The sequence below is a fragment of the Oncorhynchus nerka genome, linkage group LG9a (assembly GCF_034236695.1).
Source record: "Oncorhynchus nerka isolate Pitt River linkage group LG9a, Oner_Uvic_2.0, whole genome shotgun sequence".
NCBI lineage: Eukaryota > Metazoa > Chordata > Actinopteri > Salmoniformes > Salmonidae > Oncorhynchus > Oncorhynchus nerka.
Window position 1 is genome coordinate 50,258,109 of NC_088404.1, and position 22,886 is coordinate 50,280,994.

General features: G+C 42.6%; 1 protein-coding gene across 1 annotated transcript in view; it reads right to left on the reverse strand.

The window, feature by feature from the left end:
• The window catches only part of LOC115134474 (metabotropic glutamate receptor 8-like), a 94,114-nt gene that overhangs the window by 21,933 nt on the left and 49,295 nt on the right, over positions 1-22,886 (reverse strand). The window contains exon 8 of the mRNA XM_065022156.1: positions 14,170-14,370. Within this exon, the coding sequence (XP_064878228.1) occupies positions 14,170-14,370 (201 nt within the window). The remainder of the gene's footprint in view (positions 1-14,169; positions 14,371-22,886) is intronic.

Sequence of the window (22,886 nt, forward strand, 5' to 3'; positions counted from 1 at the left end):
AAACTCTGAAATGACAGCTAACATTCCCTTTAAAATATGTTACAACTGTTTTACATTTATATGAATGTAATTATATAAATAACACCATTAGCTCTGTAAGGGGGGGGGGGAATCAAATTCCTATTTTGCAACATTGTTGCCAAGGTCTGAAAGGCAAATAGCAAGGTTCATGCAAACCTGTGCTATTGCAAAGTAAATGTTTGCTAGAAGCAAGAGGAAATTATGTGTTTAATAAAAGCATACATTTTTAGGGTGCATTTGTAAATTCACCCTGGCTATCTACTCCGATTTCAGATCCCTCTCCTCTGAGAGTGTGCCAGAGCGCAGAAAAACTGATGAGTTTACGAAGGCTCAACACCAGTTGAATATGACCAGTGTCAGTAAACGTTGGCAAAAAAAACATAATTAAATTGTTGCCAGCAGCAGTTAGAGTCACCAACGCTCTAGATAGCATAAAACAGCCTATCCAGCTCTGGTAGGGTGAGTAAAATGGTCATGACGCAAAAAAAAAAAAAATGTTTACTTCTGAATATCACATTAGCACCGTCCGAAAAACCTGATTCAAATTCGACACAAACCTTCAAATAGGTATGTAATCACACATGATATAAAATCTTTGTAGTGTTTTATTTACATTTTAGAGCCGATATGGTGACACGTTGGACAGATCGAGTGAAAAAAAAGCTATTTTCCCACACAACATATCTCCTTCTCACTGTCACGCATTAGTTTGGCTTCCCCACCCACCATTTTTAAAAACGTTTTTGGTGTGCTAAAATATGGTCCATAGTACGGACCAAGAAGATGTACAAAAGTGAGTGTGTTTACAGCTTGACTGCCGTTGTGAACCAAACCTACTCCTCAGCCAGTGTCCAGTGAACGCTCTGAGAGCGAAACGCTCTGAATTTAAGAACTGACAATCTGACAACGCTCTGGATTTACAAATGCCCAGAGGGCACTCTGAGCACACTCTGGCACTCCAGATTGAATTTGACGAATGCACCCTTAGATTTAAAAAAAGGGCTTCTTTATAGAACCTTGTGTTCAATTCCAAATGTAACTGCCATTCCGAGTCAAAAACCAACTGCCATTCCAGCATAAAGATGCAAGAGGATGGTGGTTGAACCAACTTGCAAGTAGCCTACCAATAAGCACATTCTTCTTCAATGTATTAAGGTAAGGAAAGTTGATGAATTAATTCAAATATATGAAGCCAAAGTCATATCATAAAGTTCAGGCTAGATAAATAAAATGTAAACATTATTCGAATTTGAGCACATTTGTAAGCTAGCTAGGCTAAAGCTTAGGCTACTTTAATTTGCCACTTTACAAGCTAGCCAGCCAACTCTTTCAAATAATGTTGTATTTATTATGGGATATGCCAAGGATATGGGATATGCCATTAATACAGGTAACAAGTGGAGGACAGAGGAGCCTCTTAAAGAAGGAGTTACAGGTCTGTGAGAGCCAGAAATCTTGCTTGTTTGTAGGTGACCAAATACTTATTTTCCACCATAATTTGCAAATAAATTCATGAAAAATCCAACAATGTGATTTTCAGGATTTTTTTTCTCATTTTGTCTGTCATAGTTGAAGTGTACCTATGATGAAAATTACAGGGCTCTCTCATCTTTTGGTGGCTGACTAAATACTTTTTTGCCCCACTGTATGTATTAATTATTTAGAATAAATCATGTATAATAAGTCTTGGTGATTCAATAGCCTAGTTAATCATTACATTACTTTTAACACACTATCTCTATGATTTGCTCAGTCTAGCTGTAACCCAGATCTCTCTTTTGGCTGCTGCTGACAGCAACTTCATGTAAAGTTGTTATTTTTATTTTTTCCATTTAACCTTTATTTAACTAGATCTTCCACATCATTATAATTATGTCTGCATAATATTTTCTTTTAATTTTGGCAGATTAACTCTTGCTTATTTCTAAAGATGAACTCATGGTTTTGCTCCTTTTTTTGTTCCTTTCTGGAACCAGTCAGGCAACAACACATACTGTACTGGTGGTAGGTACCTGTGGCCGAAAGGTGGCCAGTTGATATATCGGGCCAGGCGCTGGAAGAAAACGTGGTAAATGATCTGACAACTGGAGGGCTGCTGGATTTACATCCTCAAAACATTCCCCTACCGCTGGGCCCTTGAGCAGGGCCCTTGAGCAAGACCCTTATACCCACAACAGGCTCTCCATCCAGGAGTGCTGCACTGCAGCTTGAACCTGTGCTCGGCTCAACTGTATGTGTGAGGTCTGCTGTTTGGGTGGGTTGAGAACGGAGCAGTAGCCACATCTTTGTTGTTCGCTGTAACTAATGTATTGTATTGTATTGTAGAGAAGTCAGCAAGAGGAGATATGCGTCATCATTCAAACGAACAGATGCCTCCCTGGCCACCAGTGCACATTTCCAACAACGGTGTCACGTTCTGACCTTTATTTCCTTTGTTTTGTCATTATTTAGTATGGTCAGGGCGTGAGTTGGGGTGGGCAGTCTATGTTTGTTTTTCTATGATTTGGGTATTTCAATGTTTCGGCCTAGTATGGTTCTCAATCAGAGGCAGGTGTCATTAGTTGTCTCTGATTGAGAATCATACTTAGGTAGCCTGGGTTTCACTGTGTGTTTGTGGGTGATTGTTCCTGTCTCTGTGTTTGCACCAGATAGGGCTGTTTTGGGTTTTCACGTTTCTTGGTTTGTTTTGTTCGTGTTTATCTTTGAATCTTTGAAGAAATCCCTTTCCAACGGAAAATTCAAAAAACTATGCTGGTATTATTTTGTCCGTTATCTAATTGTTTATTAATGTTATATTCTTAACAAAAAAATATTCTTATTCAATAGTGGTGGCCATAATTCATAAATGGCACCATGCAAGGTTCTACATGGAACCATTTTGGTTCAATGAAGAAGAACCTCTAGGGTTCTGATCAAAGAACCCTATAAAAGGGTTCTATACAGTATATAACTTTTAGGGGTTCCATATATGAAGCAAGCGATAGAACCCTTTTTGGTTCTATAAGGAATCTTTTTTTCAAAGAATGTAGGATGTGTAGGATTAGTGTAGTGTCAACAACGCAGACACTGCCAGCTAGCCTACATAGTCAACAACGCAGCCTCTGCCAGCTAGCCTACTTCAGCAGTACTGTATCATTTTAATCATTTTAGTCAATAAGATTCTTGCTACGTAAGCTTAACTTTCTGAACACTCGAGACGTGTAGTCCACTTGTCATTCCAATCTCCTTTGCATTAGCGTAGCCTCTTGTGTAGCCTGTCAACTATGTGTCTGTCTATCCCTGTTCTCTCCTCTCTGCACACACCATACAAACGCTCCACACCGCGTGGCCGCGGCCACCCTAATCTGGTGGTCCCAGCGCGCACGACCCACGTGGAGTTCCAGGTCTCCGGTAGCCTCTGGAACTGCCGATCTGCGGCCAACAAGGCAGAGTTCATCTCAGCCTATGCCTCCCTCCAGTCCCTCGACTTCTTGGCACTGACGGAAACATGGATCACCAGAGACAACACTGCTACTCCTACTGCTCTCTCTTCGTCTGCCCACGTGTTCTCGCACACCCCGAGAGCTTCTGGTCAGCGGGGTGGTGGCACCGGGATCCTCATCTCTCCCAAGTGGTCATTCTCTCTTTCTCCCCTTACCCATCTGTCTATCGCCTCCTTTGAATTCCATGCTGTCACAGTTACCAGCCCTTTCAAGCTTAACATCCTTATCATTTATCGCCCTCCAGGTTCCCTCGGAGAGTTCATCAATGAGCTTGATGCCTTGATAAGCTCCTTTCCTGAGGACGGCTCACCTCTCACAGTTCTGGGCGACTTTAACCTCCCCACGTCTACCTTTGACTCATTCCTCTCTGCCTCCTTCTTTCCACTCCTCTCCTCTTTTGACCTCACCCTCTCACCTTCCCCCCTACTCACAAGGCAGGAAATACGCTCGACCTCATCTTTACTAGATGCTGTTCTTCCACTAACCTCATTGCAACTCCCCTCCAAGTCTCCGACCACTACCTTGTATCTTTTTCCCTCTCGCTCTCATCCAACACTTCCCACAATGCCCCTACTCGGATGGTATCGCGCCGTCCCAACCTTCGCTCTCTCTCCCCGCTACTCTCTCCTCTTCCATCCTATCATCTCTTCCCTCTGCTCAAACCTTCTCCAACCTATCTCCTGATTCTGCCTCCTCAACCCTCCTCTCCTCCCTTTCTGCATCCTTTGACTCTCTATGTCCCCTATCCTCCAGGCCGGCTCGGTCCTCCCCTCCCGCTCCGTGGCTCGACGACTCATTGCGAGCTCACAGAACAGGGCTCCGGGCAGCCGAGCGGAAATGGAGGAAAACTCGCCTCCCCTGCGGACCTGACATCCTTTCACTCCCTCCTCTCTACATTTTCCTCTTCTCTCTCTGCTGCTAAAGCCACTTTCTACCACTCTAAATTCCAAGCATCTGCCTCTAACCCTAGGAAGCTCTTTGCAACCTTCTCCTCCCTCCTGAATCCTCCTCCCCCCTCCTCCCTCTCTGCAGATGACTTCGTCAACCATTTTGAAAAGAAGGTCGACGACATCCGATCCTCGTTTGCTAAGTGAAACGACACCGCTGGTTCTGCTCACACTGCCCTACCCTGTGCTCTGACCTCTTTCTCCCCTCTCTCTCCAGATGAAATCTCGCGTCTTGTGACGGCCGGCCGCCCAACAACCTGCCCGCTTGACCCTATCCCCTCCTCTCTTCTCCAGACCATTTCCGGAGACCTTCTCCCTTACCTCACCTCGCTCATCAACTCATCCCTGACCGCTGGCTACGTCCCTTCCGTCTTCAAGAGAGCGAGAGTTGCACCCCTTCTGAAAAAACCTACACTCGATCCCTCCGATGTCAACAACTACAGACCAGTATCCCTTCTTTCTTTTCTCTCCAAAACTCTTGAACGTGCCGTCCTTGGCCAGCTCTCCCGCTATCTCTCTCAGAATGACCTTCTTGATCCAAATCAGTCAGGTTTCAAGACTAGTCATTCAACTGAGACTGCTCTTCTCTGTATCACGGAGGCGCTCCGCACTGCTAAAGCTAACTCTCTCTCCTCTGCTCTCATCCTTCTAGACCTATCGGCTGCCTTCGATACTGTGAACCATCAGATCCTCCTCTCCACCCTCTCTGAGTTGGGCATCTCCGGCGCGGCCCACGCTTGGATTGCGTCCTACCTGACAGGTCGCTCCTACCAGGTGGCGTGGCGTGGCGAGAATCCGTCTCCACACCACGTGCTCTCACCACTGGTGTCCCCCAGGGCTCTGTTCTAGGCCCTCTCCTATTCTCGCTATACACCAAGTCACTTGGCTCTGTCATAACCTCACATGGTCTCTCCTATCATTGCTATGCAGACGACACACAATTAATCTCCTCCTTTCCCCCTTCTGATGACCAGGTGGCGAATCGCATCTCTGCATGTCTGGCAGACATATCAGTGTGGATGACGGATCACCACCTCAAGCTGAACCTCGGCAAGACGGAGCTGCTCTTCCTCCCGGGGAAGGACTGCCCGTTCCATGATCTCGCCATCACGGTTGACAACTCCATTGTGTCCTCCTCCCAGAGCGCTAAGAACCTTGGCGTGATCCTGGACAACACCCTGTCGTTCTCAACTAACATCAAGGCGGTGGCCCGTTCCTGTAGGTTCATGCTCTACAACATCCGCAGAGTACGACCCTGCCTCACACAGGAAGCGGCGCAGGTCCTAATCCAGGCACTTGTCATCTCCCGTCTGGATTACTGCAACTCGCTGTTGGCTGGGCTCCCTGCCTGTGCCATTAAACCCCTACAACTCATCCAGAACGCCGCATCCCGTCTGGTGTTCAACCTTCCCAAGTTCTCTCACGTCACCCGCTCCTCCGCTCTCTCCACTGGCTTCCAGTTGAAGCTCGCATCCGCTACAAGACCATGGTGCTTGCCTACGGAGCTGTGAGGGGAACGGCACCTCAGTACCTCCAGGCTCTGATCAGGCCCTACACCCAAACAAGGGCACTGCGTTCATCCACCTCTGGCCTGCTCGCCTCCCTACCACTGAGGAAGTACAGTTCCCGCTCAGCCCAGTCAAAACTGTTCGCTGCTCTGGCCCCCCAATGGTGGAACAAACTCCCTCACGACGCCAGGACAGCGGAGTCAATCACCACCTTCCGGAGACACCTGAAACCCCACCTCTTTAAGGAATACCTAGGATAGGATAAAGTAATCACTCTCACCCCCCTTAAAAGATTTAGATGCACTACTGTTCCACTGGATGTCATAAGGTGAATGCACCAATTTGTAAGTCGCTCTGGATAGAGCGTCTGCTAAATGACTTAAATGTAAATGTAAATGGATGTGTCTGGTTGATTGTGATGTCAAGAAAGCAGAGCGGCGCTTTATCACGGACAGACCTCTCCCCAACTTAGCAATCGTTGTTTCTTGACATGTTTCTTGATATCAGTCTTGGTGATTGGAAACAAGCCCCAGTCACACTGAGATAACAAAGCTACAGCAGAATGAATGTCAGACACTTTTTCATGGAACCAGAATAGTGCTCTCAAGTGTGACCTTAGGTCCTCCAGGTAATGACTAATCCCTGTTGACAGACTGAACCTTGACATTGCAAAAAAAAAAAACACAAATCTGTGTTCTCAGTGCTGGTATGAGAATGATAGGCCTATGGATGATAGTGGATGACAAAATAGTGAGGGATCCGCACATTGCTCTAATTCTTCTAAATAGTTTTTTTTTATTGCTAACATAAAACATGTTGATATACATTGCATACAGTATCTTTGCATTTAGCATGGGTGAAAATGTGTGCACCTCCCTTTCAGTGAGTTTGAACGAAAACTAGCCAATGCATAAATCTCAAGGTAGACCTACTGAGAATGAAGGGATATGAATAGAGAAGCATGTGGAGGCGGCACAGAAATAATGTGAAATACTGCAAGGACTCTTTGTCTCGCATGTACGCATGCGCACACACTTTACCTATCCCTTCAAATTGCTGTCACAGCCATGGGTAATTGTTAAGGTAAGACTAGTGATGAGTGATTTACATGCCACATACAAGGGTTTTATGTTCAAGATCAACCTTGGTGTGGACCTTGATTTAAGCAACTCATCACAATCCAGCATGCGAAAAGCTTGACTTTATGGCAGGGTGGAAGGTAGCCTAGAGGTAGAGAGGCGAGGCAGCAACCGAAGGTTTGCCAGTTTGAATACTGGGTCAGACGGGAAATATCTGGTGGCAATTGAGCTGGCAACCGGAGGGCTGCTGGTTTCAAATCCTAGATGCCATTGCCTGCTGTTGTGCCCTTGAGCAATGCACTGAACCCCCCCACAACAACTGGGATAAAGTGGAAGTCAAATTTCGGTTGGACCTTACCTGAATAAAGTGATTTTAATCTTAATCTAAGGCTAAGAAGAAGAGCTTTTGTAAAAGGAATGCGTTGACAGATGACACTGAACTGTAGGTGGGCTTGATGATCTGTAAAGAAAGAAGAATAACACGTGCATGCTGTGAATGGTATTCTGTGTTGCTTCAGAAATGGGTTATTGTTACAAGGCCTTTCAAAACCATGGCAATCTGATTCGTGCAGTCACGAGGGTACGGCAGCTATACGCTCCTTACAAAACTCTTCCGGATAACACTGTATGGAAACAATATTTTTTGTTTGGTGGAAGGAGCGCTACAGCCACATTGTCAATAAAAATGATGGACGAGTGTTATTGTACAGTAGGTCATGTAGACACTAGTAACTCTCTGACTCTGGGGACACGTCCACATTTCATGTACCTCCAATGGAGGTGAATGTCCACACATATTTCATTTAATCTATTGGCAGTGCAAACATGCAATATACAATATATCTAAAGTAAAATGTGGAAAAAGTGTTCCCAAAATAATGGAAACACTTAAGAAAATGAGGGATGCAAAGTATATTGAAAGCAGGTGAGTTAATTAAGCAATTAAAATCCCATCATGCTTAGGGTCTTGTATAAAAATGCTGGGCAGGCCATTATTTTGGCTACCATGCCTATGCCCCCATAGGATGACAATGCCCCCATCCACATGGCACGACTGGTCACTGAATGATTTGATGAGCATGAAAATGATGTAAACCATATGCCATGGCCAACTCATTCACCAAATCTCAACCCAACTGAACACTTCTGGGACATTCTGGAGCGGCACCTGAGACAGCTTTTCTATCTACAAAAAAAAACAAATTATGAAATGTCTTGTGGAAGAATGGTGTTTACATCCCTCCGATAGTGTTTCAGACCCTTGTGGAATCTATGCCAAGGTGCATTGAAGTTGTTTCTAGCTCGTGGGGGGCCCAATGCCATATTAAGACACTTTATGTTGGCGTTTACTTCATTTTGGCAGATACCTGTATATTATCAGCTACAATGTCCCTATTAAAGTGCCAACAGTGTCATGTATCTAATGCCAGCCCAGCTGTCAGCAAATAAGGTGAGAGTAGTCATTGCCAAGAGGCTTAATGTTCTATTAATTCACAGATTGTGATTTAATAGATGCCAGACTGAAGCAACATTCTTTAGGACATTGACAGGCAGCGGGCATTACGAATGAGAAAAAGCAGTGGGAGATTTCTAGCTTATTGAATTAATCTCCCCACTATTGATTATGCCTTGGTTACACAGAGGGCTCGGGGATGGGAGAGGAAATGTGTTGTTCATTCTGCAACATGCTCCATAGGGTGAGCAATTTGTTTGTTTGTTTGTTTTCTCCAAAGGAAAGCGTGAATAATGTGATAAAGCAAAAACGCACCAAAACTGCAAATGGACTTTTTTCACCCTTTAGTTCAAATTCATGTAAACTAATGCAATAAATTACCCTGATGGCTATTCTGTTTTTATTTTCTCTAGTATTCATATTCAAAACAATATTACGTTTGTTTTATAATAGTAAATGTTAGCATTAGAAACAAATAGTCCCGTATGCTCATTCTCTATTAGCTTCTCAATGCTAATCTTAAAATAAGCGTATGCAAAAGGGAAAGTTGTTGGGTTAGCAATTAGCCTCTGGCTATAGTCAAAGTCACAGTCAAAGTGTTGCTTGGATGTCCGAATTGGTACATTTCAAACTCTGATTATGGGTAACCCTTATGCTCTGCTTACAGAAAACCAGTGTGGCAAAAAACCTCTGACGCTCATATGTGATGTGTGTGTTCATATGGCACTCATTTAGGCTAAATTAAGCGTGGAATACTCAGGCAGGAACAGATAGACAGATACAGACTATAAAATACCCAAAGGTTTCCTTCCTCCTGGAATATTTGATGTATTTCATACACTTAGGCACCCCTGTAGGCTCAATCAAGAGTAGCACACACAAACACACACTGTATTCCCACATCCCTTTCCCCTCTTCTCTTGAATTTATCAATCTGCATTATTTATTAAAAGATTCTCCGGCAAAACATTCATCCTACACGTAGAATTGAAAATGCAAGCAAACATCACTTTTTCCTCTTTTTGTTTCCCTACTTCTCATTTAATTTAATGATCAAGGCACACACAAAAGATAGTGTTTCATCATTCAACGCAGCAGTAACGTGGGTTTGACTGAACACAGACATGCAATTTCAGCCCTGCGGTCATATTCATTGCTAATTCAATGTTTTTTCCCCCGAAAATAACACAGTACAGTTCCACATTCATCAAGCTTGGCAGAGATATGAATCCCTTCAAGGTTTTAAGATTGTTAAAAAAATCTACTGAAGCTTTACTAGTTCTGCATGTTTGCCATGAAAAGCTAGTGAGCATGCCTATTTCCCCACCCCATATCGGTCCCTAGCCCATTGCCTGAGAAGAAGATAGCATAATTATTCAAATATGCCTTTCCCTCTCAGGTAGCGAGCTGGAAGGAGAGCCACTTGGAGATATATAGAAACTTTCCCGACTGAATTATTACAATTTTGAGGCAGATCAAGGCAAAGCGTGCCTAACAGGATACAACACAGTCTGGTCTTAGTTTAAGGACTGAAAAATATTCCCAAATTGGAGGTAGTGCCTTTGTGCTGAAAGGATGGGCCACATTCTTGAAAGAAAATGTGAATAGTGCACATAGATTAAATAACTGACTCATTCAGCACTACGAGTATAAAGAAATCCATTTTCAAAACCTTAGCTTCCACAGGGTCCGAGCATGGGGAGAGATATGCGAAGTGTGTATTATTTCTTTCTTCCTTTATCTAAGCAAGTCCATCTCACCACACGCTTGGAAAAGGATATCAACCTTGAAAATCTATGCAGAAATTATAGGCAAGAGATGAAGGTGTACCGGCTTTATCTAGCCTCTCATCAAACCCATTTAATAGGTACTTTGGTGTAGAATTACAAAAGTACTGGGCCAACATTAAATTAATCACACTGTTATCTCACACCACTGAACAGGAGCGGTCTTCAGCTGTGCATGTGTTCCAAGCTGGAGAGATAAGAGGGACATATAGACGACTGTATCGTACCTGTGAATCAACAATCTAGCACACGTGACAAAAACACAATAGCAGGAGAAAGCCATTCCTACCTGCCCAATAGTTACTGTATAATCCAGTAACTATGTAGTATTAAGTAATGGCAACAGAGTGTGTTCTTAGCTTACAAACAGTAAGTACCTTGTAAATAATACAATGTTTCCATAGAGGAGTAGAATAATGGAACACCCAATACTGTCTATGGTAGGGATTGAAATAAATTACATTCAAATACAACAATTGATAAAGAAATAAACTACATGGGCCTCCCGAGTGGCACAGCGGTCTAAGGCATGACTCGACCTTCGCCTCCCGAGCCCACTGGGGAGTTGCAGCGATGAGACAAGATTGAAATTGGGAAGAAAAATAACTAAATAAATAAACTACAACTACACTATACCATTGAAGATATGGAATGTTGTAAAATAATTTGTATTTGACTTTCTATTCATAGTATTCATAGATGTATAAGAAGAAAGGATAATTATTGAAATGATACATCTTCAAATATAAGGAACTGGAACACAGAAGTACTTCAAACTGGAAATTAGGTAGTAATCAACATAGTAGGGTTAAAAACACAGCAAACAGAGGGACATAGAAGGCACGGTATGTGGGTATGTGATAGTGTATTATGATGGAAGTTGGGTTGTGTGTTTTTGTGTTTGGAAAAGTGTGGAGTTAAGTGAATGAAAAAGAAAAATGGTTGCAAATGTCAGAGATATGTGATATACATTTTAAAATGAATTATAAATATGATGTATTTATTGTCCTATCATGATGGAACGGTCCCCAACCGTATACCCTAGACAACCACCTGAGTGACCAACACCCTAATGATAAGTCCTTATCTGTTTTATAGGCCTGCTGCAAGTAGCCCAAACACAGCCAAGACAGAAAGATAAATGCGGTCAGAGATCCACTAAAGCAGCACTGCCCACTCAAGAGTCTGAGCCTGCCTGGCGGGGTTGGTCCAACAAAGCCAAAGCCCCCAGATGGGTGAGAATAATATACAAGGAGTTTGTCGAAGCTGCTAATGAGAACCTTGATGACCTTGTACCTAGCCGGTGGGAATTTCCGTGTGGTGCCCCCACCCAGGTAGTGGCAGTGCTGGCAACACTAGCTGCAGTGACCCATGGGGATAGGGCTCACAATCAGACAATCAGAGAAGGGGCAAATTATTGTAGCTCTGGTGGCACAAAATAATCAAAAAGTCTGACTGCACAGAGATGCTTGGGAAAATGTTCATAATGGGGGACCAGAGTTTGTATGTTTCAGGGTGGGGGTGGGTTGTAACGGGAGCTCCATCAGCCAGGACTTGACATTGGTTTATAAAATCTCCTTATTCTTGCTCAATTTTGCATGCCTTTTCAAACAGCTAAAACTGTATATGCATTCACACATCAAGTCTTCTCTTGAGTTGGGCTCTGGGAATTCAAGGCACACTCAACCAGCATGGCTACCACAGCATTTGCAGTGATACGCCATCCCATCTGGTTTGCGCATAGTGGGAATATCATTTGTTTTTCAACAGGACAATGACCCAACACACCTCCAGGCTGTGTAAGGGCTATTTGACCAAGAATGAGAGTGATGGAGTGCTGCATCAGATGACCTGGCCTCCACAATCACCTGACCTCAACCCAATTGAGATGGTTTGCGATGAATTGGACCGCAGAGTGAAGGAAAAGCAGCCAACAAGTGCTCAGCATATGTGGGAACTCCTTCAAGACTGTTGGAAAGCATTCCAGGTAGAGTTGGTTGCAAGAATGCCAGACTGGGAAAAGCTGTCATAAAGGCAAAGGGTGGCTACTTTGAAAAATCTAAAGTATATTTTGATTTGTTTAACACTTTCTTGGTTAGAACTTGTGGATATATGGAGGATTAAATATCCTGACCTAGTGAGATATACATGGCGGAGGTTCAATCAATCGAATCATCTTGACTACTTTCTTATGTCATTCTCTCTGGCACCAAAAGTTTTAAAAAGTTTTGATAGGGGACAGAAAGTTGTCGGACCATCAAATAATTGGCATATACACTACTCAGAATTTCCACGTTGGCGAGGATATAAAAAATGTAATCAAAGCCTATTGGATGACAACTTGTTTTTAACCAGGACAGAAAAAATCATAACTGACTTTTCCCCCGAAATAATATAGATACAACAGTAAAAAGACAGTGAAAAATAACTTTAGCGAGGCTATATGCAGGCACCGGTTAGTCGTGCTGATTAAGGTAGTATGTACATGTAAATATGGTTAAAGTGACTATTCATATATGATAAACAGAGAGTAGCAGTAGCGTAAAAGAGGGGTTGGCGGGTGGTGGGTGGCGGGACACAATGCAGATAGCCCGGTTAGCCAATGTGCGGGGGTACTGGTTGGTCGGGCTAATTGAGGTAGTATGTACATGAATGTATAGTTAAAGTGACTATGCATATATGATAAACGGAGAGTAGCAGCACCGTTTTTTTCTTTTAATAATGTAAAATTAACAGCTGTACAGAAAGACATGTGAAGTGCAAATTACAAAGGATTAACCTCTTGATGCAATTGAAGCATTTAAGGCTGGGAAAACTCCAGGGCTGGATGGCATACCAGTGGAGGTATACCAAACCTTTTTTGATGTACTCAGAGGACCGTTATTAGCATGTTTTAACCACTCTTATGAAATGGTAGATTATCAGATACTCAACAAGAAGGTCTGATTTCATTATTACTGAAACAGGACCCTAGTGGTGAATATGAGGCCCCTTACACTTCAGTGTCGTGATGCAAAATTCTAGCAAAATGCACAGCGCATAGAATTAAAGAGGTATTGTCAGATATTATTCATCCTAATCAGACAGGCTTTTTAAATTAACAATATATTGGAGATATTATAAGTACTGGAAACAACATAACACTATGAAAAATCTGGGAAACCATTCCTGAGATTGAAAAGTTTTTTGATCAAGTATGACTGGAATTTATATATACAGTGCATTCGGAAAGTATTGTTACATGGCAGCCTTATTCTAAAATATATATATTTTTTAAACATCCCTCATCAATCTATACCCAAGATGAGAAAGTAAAGGAGCAAACGCATTAGTCAGTAATAGCAGACACTGTATGGAGAGTAAGGATGAAGAGGACGAGGAGGATGAAAAGGGGTAGAAAAAGATGAACTTGATCGGTTAAAAAAAGAGTGACGGCCAGAAAAAGAGAGGAAAGGGGGAGTAAGGTGGATAATGAAGAGAGAAGAACAGAGGAGGAAAGGGGGAGTAAGGTGGATAATGAAGAGAGAAGAACAGAGGAGGAAAGGGGGAGTAAGGTGGATAATGAAGAGAGAAGAACAGAGGAGGAAAGTGTATATTACAGAAATTAAGAGGTCAAGGCTAAGAAATTGAATTCATGAACCGGTGCTTAAGGAAGAGGAATTGCAGTAATATCGAAGAAGTGGCTATGGAGGTACTGCATAACAACAATGAAGTGGAAACAAAGGAGGACAATAATGGAAATGTGGAGAGAGTTTACATAATAATCCTAGTGTGATGAGGAAGAATTAGAAAGTGTTTCAAAAGTTGAAAAACTGAAATTAAATAGTTGAACAAGTGTATGACATACAAATGGCTGGGGAGGTATTATGATGATGTTGAAAAGAGTCCTTACCATTGAAGTTTACTGCCCGGATGAAGGTCAGTAGTTCCTTGCCGTCAATGTTGTGCATGCGTGGGCACAGGCCTATGTTCCCTGAGCAGAGCTCGCGGTGCATGCGGTGTAGGGCGTGGGCCATGGCATAAACCGCGTCCATCACAAACTGTACCTTCCCCTCCTGTTCATAGGTTGAGTCACGACCCACCTTCTCCAGTCCTGGACAAGAGGAGAAAGACACCAACATAAATTCCACTGGTCAATAGACAGTCATGTTGTTGACTGTCAATTCCCAAGTATTCGCACGTGTACCTAGTAGGTGTAAATTGAAGAGTAAGGCAGTCAAATACTTAAGACTCTCACGTTCGTGATCTAGTCAATATGAATATCCCTGACTTTTTCACACAGTCCTTGTGTAAATGATTACATCTCACAATGGAAAACAACATCTCACAATACATACAGTACATCTCACCATGGCCACAACACCAACCTCTGTAATTTGTTCTAATTAGAACAATCGTATAAATAATAAGAATATGTGTTTTGTCCACAATAAGAAAATTAAATACATCTAAATATTGCTCCAGGATTGATCAAAGTTCAGAATACTTAAATTCTTGACCTGACTGAGTTCTAATAGCACCTGCCTCTTTGCCAATGAGTGGAATCATGAACAGTGATTTGTTATGTTTGCTTGCGTCCTCCAGATTTGCCGCACAAATGTGTCTTTTAGCAGCACATTCACCACTCTCTCGAATGGCTAACTCCGCCCTCTAGCGGCACAGGCTGGTGGCCTGAGATTTGAAACGAACTAAACCAAACTCGTAGTCAGCTCACAAGAGAAAAAGGCAAAACTAGACACGCTGCTGACCACGTGGTTGCGAGATGCAGGACAAAAAGCCATTTTAAAACTGTCCCGCGACACCTGCCATGTAGACAGACATTCCACAAACAAACAAAAAGCGACTTAGAGAATGAGTGCACAACTGGTAGTCGCTTATACAGTTGAGGTCGGAAGTTTACATGCACCTCAGCCAAATGCATTTAAACTCAGTTTCACAATTCCTGACGTTTAATCCTAGTAATAATTCCCTGTCTTAGGTCAGTTAGGATCACCACTTGATTTTAAGAATGTGAGATGTCAGAATAATAGTAGAGAGAATGTTTATTACAGCTTTTATTTCTATCATCACATTCCCAGTGGGTCAGAAGTTTACATACACTCAATTAGTATTTGGTTGCATTGCCTTTAAATTGTTTAGCTTGGGTCAAACGTTTCGGGTAGCCTTCCACAAGCTCCCCACAATATGTTGGGTGAATTTTGGCCCATTCCTCCTGACAGATCTGGTGTAACTGAGTCAGGTTTGTAGGCCTCCTTGCTCGCACATGCCTTTTCACTTCTGCCCGCAAATTTTCGATAGGATTGAGGTCAGGGCTTTGTGATGGCCACTCCAATACCTTGACTTTGTTGTCCTTAAGCCATTTTGCCACAACTTTGGAAGTATACTTGGGGTCATTGTCCATTTGGAAGATCCATTTGCGACCTAGATTTAACTTCCTGACTGATGTCTTGAGATGTTGCTTCAATATATCCACAACATTGATGGCACATAATGCCATCTATTTTGTGAAGTGTACCAGTCCCTCCTGCAGCAAAGCACCTCCACAACATGATGCTGCCTCCCCCGTGCTTCATGGTTGGGATGGTGTCTTCGGCTTGCAAGGCTCCCCTTTTTCCTCCAAACATAACAATGGTCATTATGACCAAACAGTTCTATTTTTGTTTTATCAGACCGGAGGATATTTCTCCAAAAAGTACGATCTTTGGGGCCATGTTCAGTTGCAAACCGTAGGCTGGAACAGTGGCGTCTTCCTTGCTGAGTAGCCTTTCAGGTTATGTCGCTATAGGACTCGTTTTACTGTGGATATAGATACTTTTGTACCTGTTTCCTCCAGCATCTTCACAAGGTCCTTTGCTGTTGTTCTGGGATTGATTTGCAATTCTCGCACCAAAGTACGTTCATCTCTAGGAGACAGAACGCGTCTCCTTCCTGAGCGGTATGACGGCTGCGTGGTCCCATGGTGTTTATACTTGCTTACTATTGTTTGTACAGATGAACGTGGGACCTTCAGGCATTTCAAAATTGCTCCCAAGGATGAACAAGACTTGTGGAAGTCTACAATTTATTTCTGAGGTCTTTGCTGATTTCTTTTGATTTTCCCATGATGTCAAGCAGAGGCACTGAGTTTGAAGGTAGGCTTTGAAATAAATCCACAGGTACACATCCAATTGACTCAAATGATGTCAATTAGCCTATCAGAAGCTTTTAAAGCCATGACATCATTTTCTGGAATTTTCCAAGCTGTTTAAAGGCACAGTCAACTTAGAGTATGTAAACTATATCTGGCCACGTGTTTAAGGTAATTGTCCTGCTGAAAGGTGAATTTGTCTCCCAGTGTCTGTTGGAAAGCAGGTTGAAGTTTTCCTCTAGGATTTTGCCTGTGCTTAGCAATATTCCATTTACCGCCCCCCCCCCCCCCCCTCCCCCCCCCCCCCCAAAAAAAGACTCTTTAGTCCTTAACAATGACAAGAATGCACCTAACATGATGCAGCCACTTCCATGTTTGAAAATATGAAGAGTGGTACTCAGTTATTTGTTGTGTTGGATATACCCCAAACATCACGCTTTGCTTTTTTTGTTTTGTTGCTGTATTACTTTAGTGCCTTTTTGCAAACAGGATCCATGTTTTTGGAATATGTTTATTGTGTACAGGCTTCCTTTTTACTCTGTAATTTCTGTTAGTAATGTGAAGTACCTACAATGTTGTTGGGTAATTATCACAGCCACAGCCATTATCACATTGTCACAGCCATTAAACTCTGTTTTAAAATCCCTATTAACCCCATGGTAAAATCCCTGAGTGGTTTCCTTCCTCTCCGGCAACGGAGTTATCAAGGGAGCCTGTATCTTTGTAGTGGCTTGTAATGTAGATGCTGGAAGTCAAGAAGCAGGTGGTAAGTTTAATATAAACCGGTGAAGTCGAATGCTGGAGAGGAGGAGCAGTAGTAGATGTGACATGACTGAGTGTATTCATACACCATCCAAAGTGTAATTAATAACTGCACCATGCTCCAATGGATAGTCAATGTCTGCTTTTTTTTGTTACATACCAATAGGTTCCCTTTGCGAACCATTGGAAAACCTGGTCTTTGAATCTGTGCTTGAAATTCACTGCTCGACTGAGGGACCTTGAAGATAATTTTATGTGTGAGGTACAGAGATGGGGTAGTCATTTCAAATCATGTGTGAGGTACAGAGATGGGGTAGTCATTTTAAATAATGTTAAACACTATTAATGCACACATACGAATCCAGAGTCCATACAAACTATTATGTGATTTGTTAAGTAAGTTTTTACTGCTGAACTTAAGTTAAATACTTGACTCAAGACATTGCAGATTTTCATTTTGAATTTGTAAACATTTCTAAAAACATAATTCCACAACATTTCAAATCCATATTAAATTCAGGCTGTAACAATAAAATGTGGAGTGATCATTTTGACACCACGGGGTGAGATCTTGCGTGGAGCCCCAGATCGAGGGAGATTATCAGTGGTCTTGTATGTCTTCCATTTCCTAATAATTGCTCCCACAGTTGATTTCTTCAAACCAAGCTGCTTACCTATTGCAGATTCAGTCTTCCCAGCCTGGTGCAGGTCTACAATTTTGGTTCTGGTGTCCTTTGACAACTCTTTGGTCTTGGCCATAGTGGAGTTTGGAGTGTGACTATTTGAGGTTGTGGACAGGTGTCTTTTATAATGATAACAAGTTCAAACAGGTGCCATTAATACAGGTAACGAGTGGAGGACAGATGATCCTCTTAAAGAAGAAGTTACAGGTCTGTGAGAGCCAGAAATCTTGCTTGTTTGCAGGTGACCAAGTACTTATTTTCCACCATAATTTGCTAATAAATTCATAAAAAATCCTACAATGTGATTTTCTGGATATTTTTTTCCTCATTTTGTCTGTCATAGTTGAAGTGTACCTATGATGAAAATTACAGGCCTCTCTCATCTCTCTAAGTGGGAGAACTTGCACAATTGGTGGCTGACTAAATACTTTTTTGCCCCACTGTATATAGAAATGCATACTTTCTTACTCATAACTGGTTTGAGGTGCTATAACTTATTTTTATAGGAATCAGTATGCACATACTGTACTTGCACTGGCCAAGTTTGCTAATCATTAGTTTGCCTTGAGGATATTACTTCAGAACACCTAAATAATTTGTTCTAATCTACAAGTATGAGGAATTCAAGGCATTTGCAAATTACACTGGAAAATTTAAAAAGCCTGCATTATATAAGATGGGTCTCTCATCAAAAACCAATGAAAGATGATTTCTCATTAGTCAAGAGGGGTTAACATACTTGCGCCCTCTAATAATAGAGTGAGGTATCCCACTATGGGATATACCCATTTTCTGGGGGAGATCACTAAACGCTCCAATCACACAACGTCTTTCGTAGACAGACAGGAAGTGTGGCGACTAGTGGGGGACCCCACTCTATAAAAGTTGCCACCATCCCGCCCTATGACATGTTCTCAAGCATATCTTTCCTTCTTGCGCTCTTGCAACAATCTTTTTTTCATCAGTCCACTGTTGATACAGTCCGAAATGTGGGTGAATGTGGGACCTTTGTCTGTGAAAACTGTGAGCTCATCTTTTTACACAGCACATTCCCAGTCTATAGAACCCCTCTAGAAATTGTTGGCTGTGTTACATGAAAGATAGAAAGGGGAACAGGACCTGGTTTGTTTGTGTGACAGCTGAATGCTAGGGCAAATGATGTTGCATCATAGATGAACAAACATGTTTAGGTTATGGCACTCTAGTGAGTGTGACTCATTGCAGAAATAGGCACTAGCAAAGGGACTCAAATGTAGCTCAGACTCAGAAATTTTACCTCTCTTGCATGTTTTCCTTTCCGGCATGTTCCCTCTCCCTTGTAGGTTTTCCCTTTCTTATCAAAGACATCCTGCGTGCCAGCCTCCTTTTATGTTTAATTCCTCGCTGGGGATGTTAAAGACTTGTAAATTGTAATGACTGTAAAAAAAAAGAAATGCTTTTGGAAATGTTCTCGTTCCCGACTCTTTGTGTAATAGACCATATGTCAAGCCTGCTCTTGCTCCCCCTCTCTTGCGCTCGAGGGTGCCAGGCGGGCCATCATTACACACACTTGTCACCATCGTTACGCGCACCAGCGCTTCTTTGGACTCACCTGGACTCCATTTATTTGTTGATTGTACCTCCTATATCTGTCTGTTCCTCAATTTGATCCCTGTGTCACCATTGATGCCGTTATGTTTTCCCATGTCCTTGTTTGTTTCTTGTCTGTTATCCATTAAATGTTCACTCCCTGTACTTGCTTCTCGTCTCCCAACGTCTGTCCTTACAGAATGCTGACACCACAATTTGAAGCATCAGGGTTTTTTTTGTTGGTGACGTCAGGTCCGGTTGCCGCTGCCGGAGGAACCAGTAATACCTCAGCTGGCTCGTCGGGCTTCCACGCCTTAGCTGGCTCGAGAGGTTTCCTTCCCTTGGTTGGCTCAGCAGGCTCCCATCCCACTGAATAGTTCAGTGAGTGACATTCAACGTGGCACCGGCATTTTATTCATTTTATTTAACTAGGCAAGTCAGTTAAGAACACAATCTTATTTTACAATGACGGCCTAATCATGTCATCCTTCCAACAATTCAGTTCATCAAAATTCTCCCCTGTTAGAGCTGCTCCAGTCAACTGTAAGCGCTGTTATTATGAAGTGGAAACATCTAAGAACAACAACGGCTCAACCACGAAGTTGTAGGCCACACAAGCTCCGAGAATGGGACTGCCAAGTGTCAAAGCGCGTAGAGCGTAAAATCAGGTGATTGCTACATTCCCTTTTGCATAATGCCAACTGCAACGTTTGGTTGAGGAGCAATAATGGTCTGGGGCTGTTTTTCATGGTTCGGGCTAGGCCCTATTTTTTTATTAATTTTTATTTCACCTTTATTTAACCAGGTAGGCAAGTTGAGAACAAGTTCTCATTTACAATTGCGACCTGACCCCTTAGCTCCAGTGAAGGAAAAGCTTAACGCTACAGTATACAATGACCTTCTAGACTATTCTTTGCTTCCAACTTTGTGGTAACAGTTTGAGGAAGGCCCTTTCCTGTTTCAGCATGACCTGTGCACGAAGCGAGGTCCATATGGAAATGGTTTGCCGAGATCGGTGTGGAAGAACTTAACTGGCCTGTACAGAGCCCTGACCTCAACTCCATCGAAAACCTTTGGGATGAATTGGAACGCAGACTGTGAACCAGGACTAATCGCCCAACATCAGTGCCCAACCACACTAATGCTCTTATGGCTGAATGGAAGCAAGTCCCTGCAGCAGTGTTCTAACATCTAGTGGAAAGCCCTCCCAAAAGAGTTGAGGCTGTTATACCAGCAGAGGGGGGACCAACTCCATATTAATGCCCATGATTTTGGAATGAGATGTTCGACGAGTGCAAGTTGACACAATAACTGTTAGCAAAGGTGTTAGCTAGAGAAGACGTGCTGGATGTTGCAGGGATTTGTAGTTTTGCATGATGTCTACTACGATGCTAATTAGCATTTTTGAATCTGTGAATAAATAGAGCGGAATACATTGATTAAAGTCACCTTGTCCAAGAGAGATTAAAATGGTTATAAAAATGTCACGCCAATGTAAGGCTACACAAAACATAGCCCTTATTTTAAGTGTTTCTAAAATCCCCTATGGGAAGAAAGTAATGGTGGAAAACCGATTGGAACCATTTCCCTGTTTGAACACTAGGTTTTATGAGTATTATGACACCTCCAAGTTGAGGCTCTACACACTCTACACTTGACAGACAACTTAATGACGGGTCCTGGCATTTCAATTAAACATCACTTACCAGGGCAAATGTATTACCTCTGTACAGGACAGATTAGATTCTGTTTTCCATTTTCTATCATGCCCTGGGGTTCAATTAGATTAGAAAATTAGATAAATGAAAAACTATTTACAGAGATAGTCTTGTGTGATGAGATAAGTTGAAAAAGAATCAACAGCACTAATTTCAGCGCATATAAGGCTCTGACAAGCCTGAATATATTTACATTAATAGCTTATTGTTATACTCCCCATTGTTATTTACTAACATCAAAAATGTGTCAGATTCTATCAACGTAGCAATAATAATGACATGCTTCTAGGTCTAGCATTGTTTCGCAAGATTTTTTATAGAATACATAGAAATACTAAGCAGACAAAATTGAATGGATTGAGTAGGTACTGACATTACATGTTAAATATGTCTCCTTCAATCGGTCTAGCCTTCAGTACTATGCTTCAATAGTATGCATTGAACTCAACTCAAAAGTAAACTATAAAAAGTATGTCGACACCTGCTCATTGCTCATTGAACATCAAATTCCAAAATCATGGGCATTAATATAGAGTTGGTCCCCTCTTTGCTGCTATAAAAGCGACCACTCTTCTGGGAAGGATTTCCACTAGATGTTGGAACATTGCTGGGAGACTTGCTTCTATTCTGCCATGAGCATTAGTGAGGTCGGGCACTGATGTTGGGCAATTAGGCCTGACTTGCATTCGGCGTTCCAATTCATTCCAAAGGTTTTTGTTGGCTTTGTTGGTGTTTCACACTGATCTCGACAAACCATTTCTGTATGGACCATCGCTTTGTGCATTGTGCATTGTCATGCTGAAACAGGAAAGGGCCTTCCCCAAACTGTTGCCACAAAGTTGGAAGCACAGAATCGTCTAGAACAGTGGTCGCCAACCGTTTAATCGCGATCTTCAAGGCATTCCTAGTCGATCACCAAATATTTCTGTAGAAAAGCCAATGAAGGTTAAAGGCTTGCGCTCCTTTTTAAAAATTGTGTTGAGCTGTTGCCGGGAGGTGCACTTGATTCAAAAGTCCTGCACAACGGGTAAGCAAAGTGTTCCCATTAGACAACCTCTGCATACGCCGCGGACCGGCAAATCTCTGACTGAATCGAGTGCACCTACTGCCCTGCCCCATCGGATAGCTCAAATCACCGTGGCTACAGAGTTTCCATGACCCTGGCCACAGCCAAGTTTAATAGGCTACTAGCCTATGTAAGATTGAGTAACTTTTAAAACCATGACCACAGAGAGACTGTCAATGACTACAGCAAAGAGCTGCTGTTTTTATGAGTGAGTTCATGTTTAAGTTTACATTCAGCACTGTCACTCTTTTTATTCAACACTATAACAAAACATGCTTCTCCGTACTTCCACTCGGGCTGCAGCTGCAATGAATGAGTAGCCAAGTATCGATAGCCCTGCATTTTATTATTATTAGTAGCTCATCGTGTTGATTTTAATATTAAAGAATATTTAACTCCTCTCTGGTCATAGGAACAACATGAATTTGTGCATGTGGCAGATATGGTGCAACTCGAGTTTCACCATCAGGTGGAAGACGTGTCCCCTCTCTCTGGTCAGTCTCACCGGAGGAAAGGAAGGAGAGAGCAGGTGGAAGACGTGTCCCCTCTCTCTGGTCAGTCTCACCGGAGGAAAGGAAGGAGAGAGCAGGTGGAAGACGTGTCCCCTCTCTCTGGTCAGTCTCACCGGAGGAAAGGAAGGAGAGAGCAGGTGGAAGACGTGTCCCCTCTCTCTGGTCAGTCTCA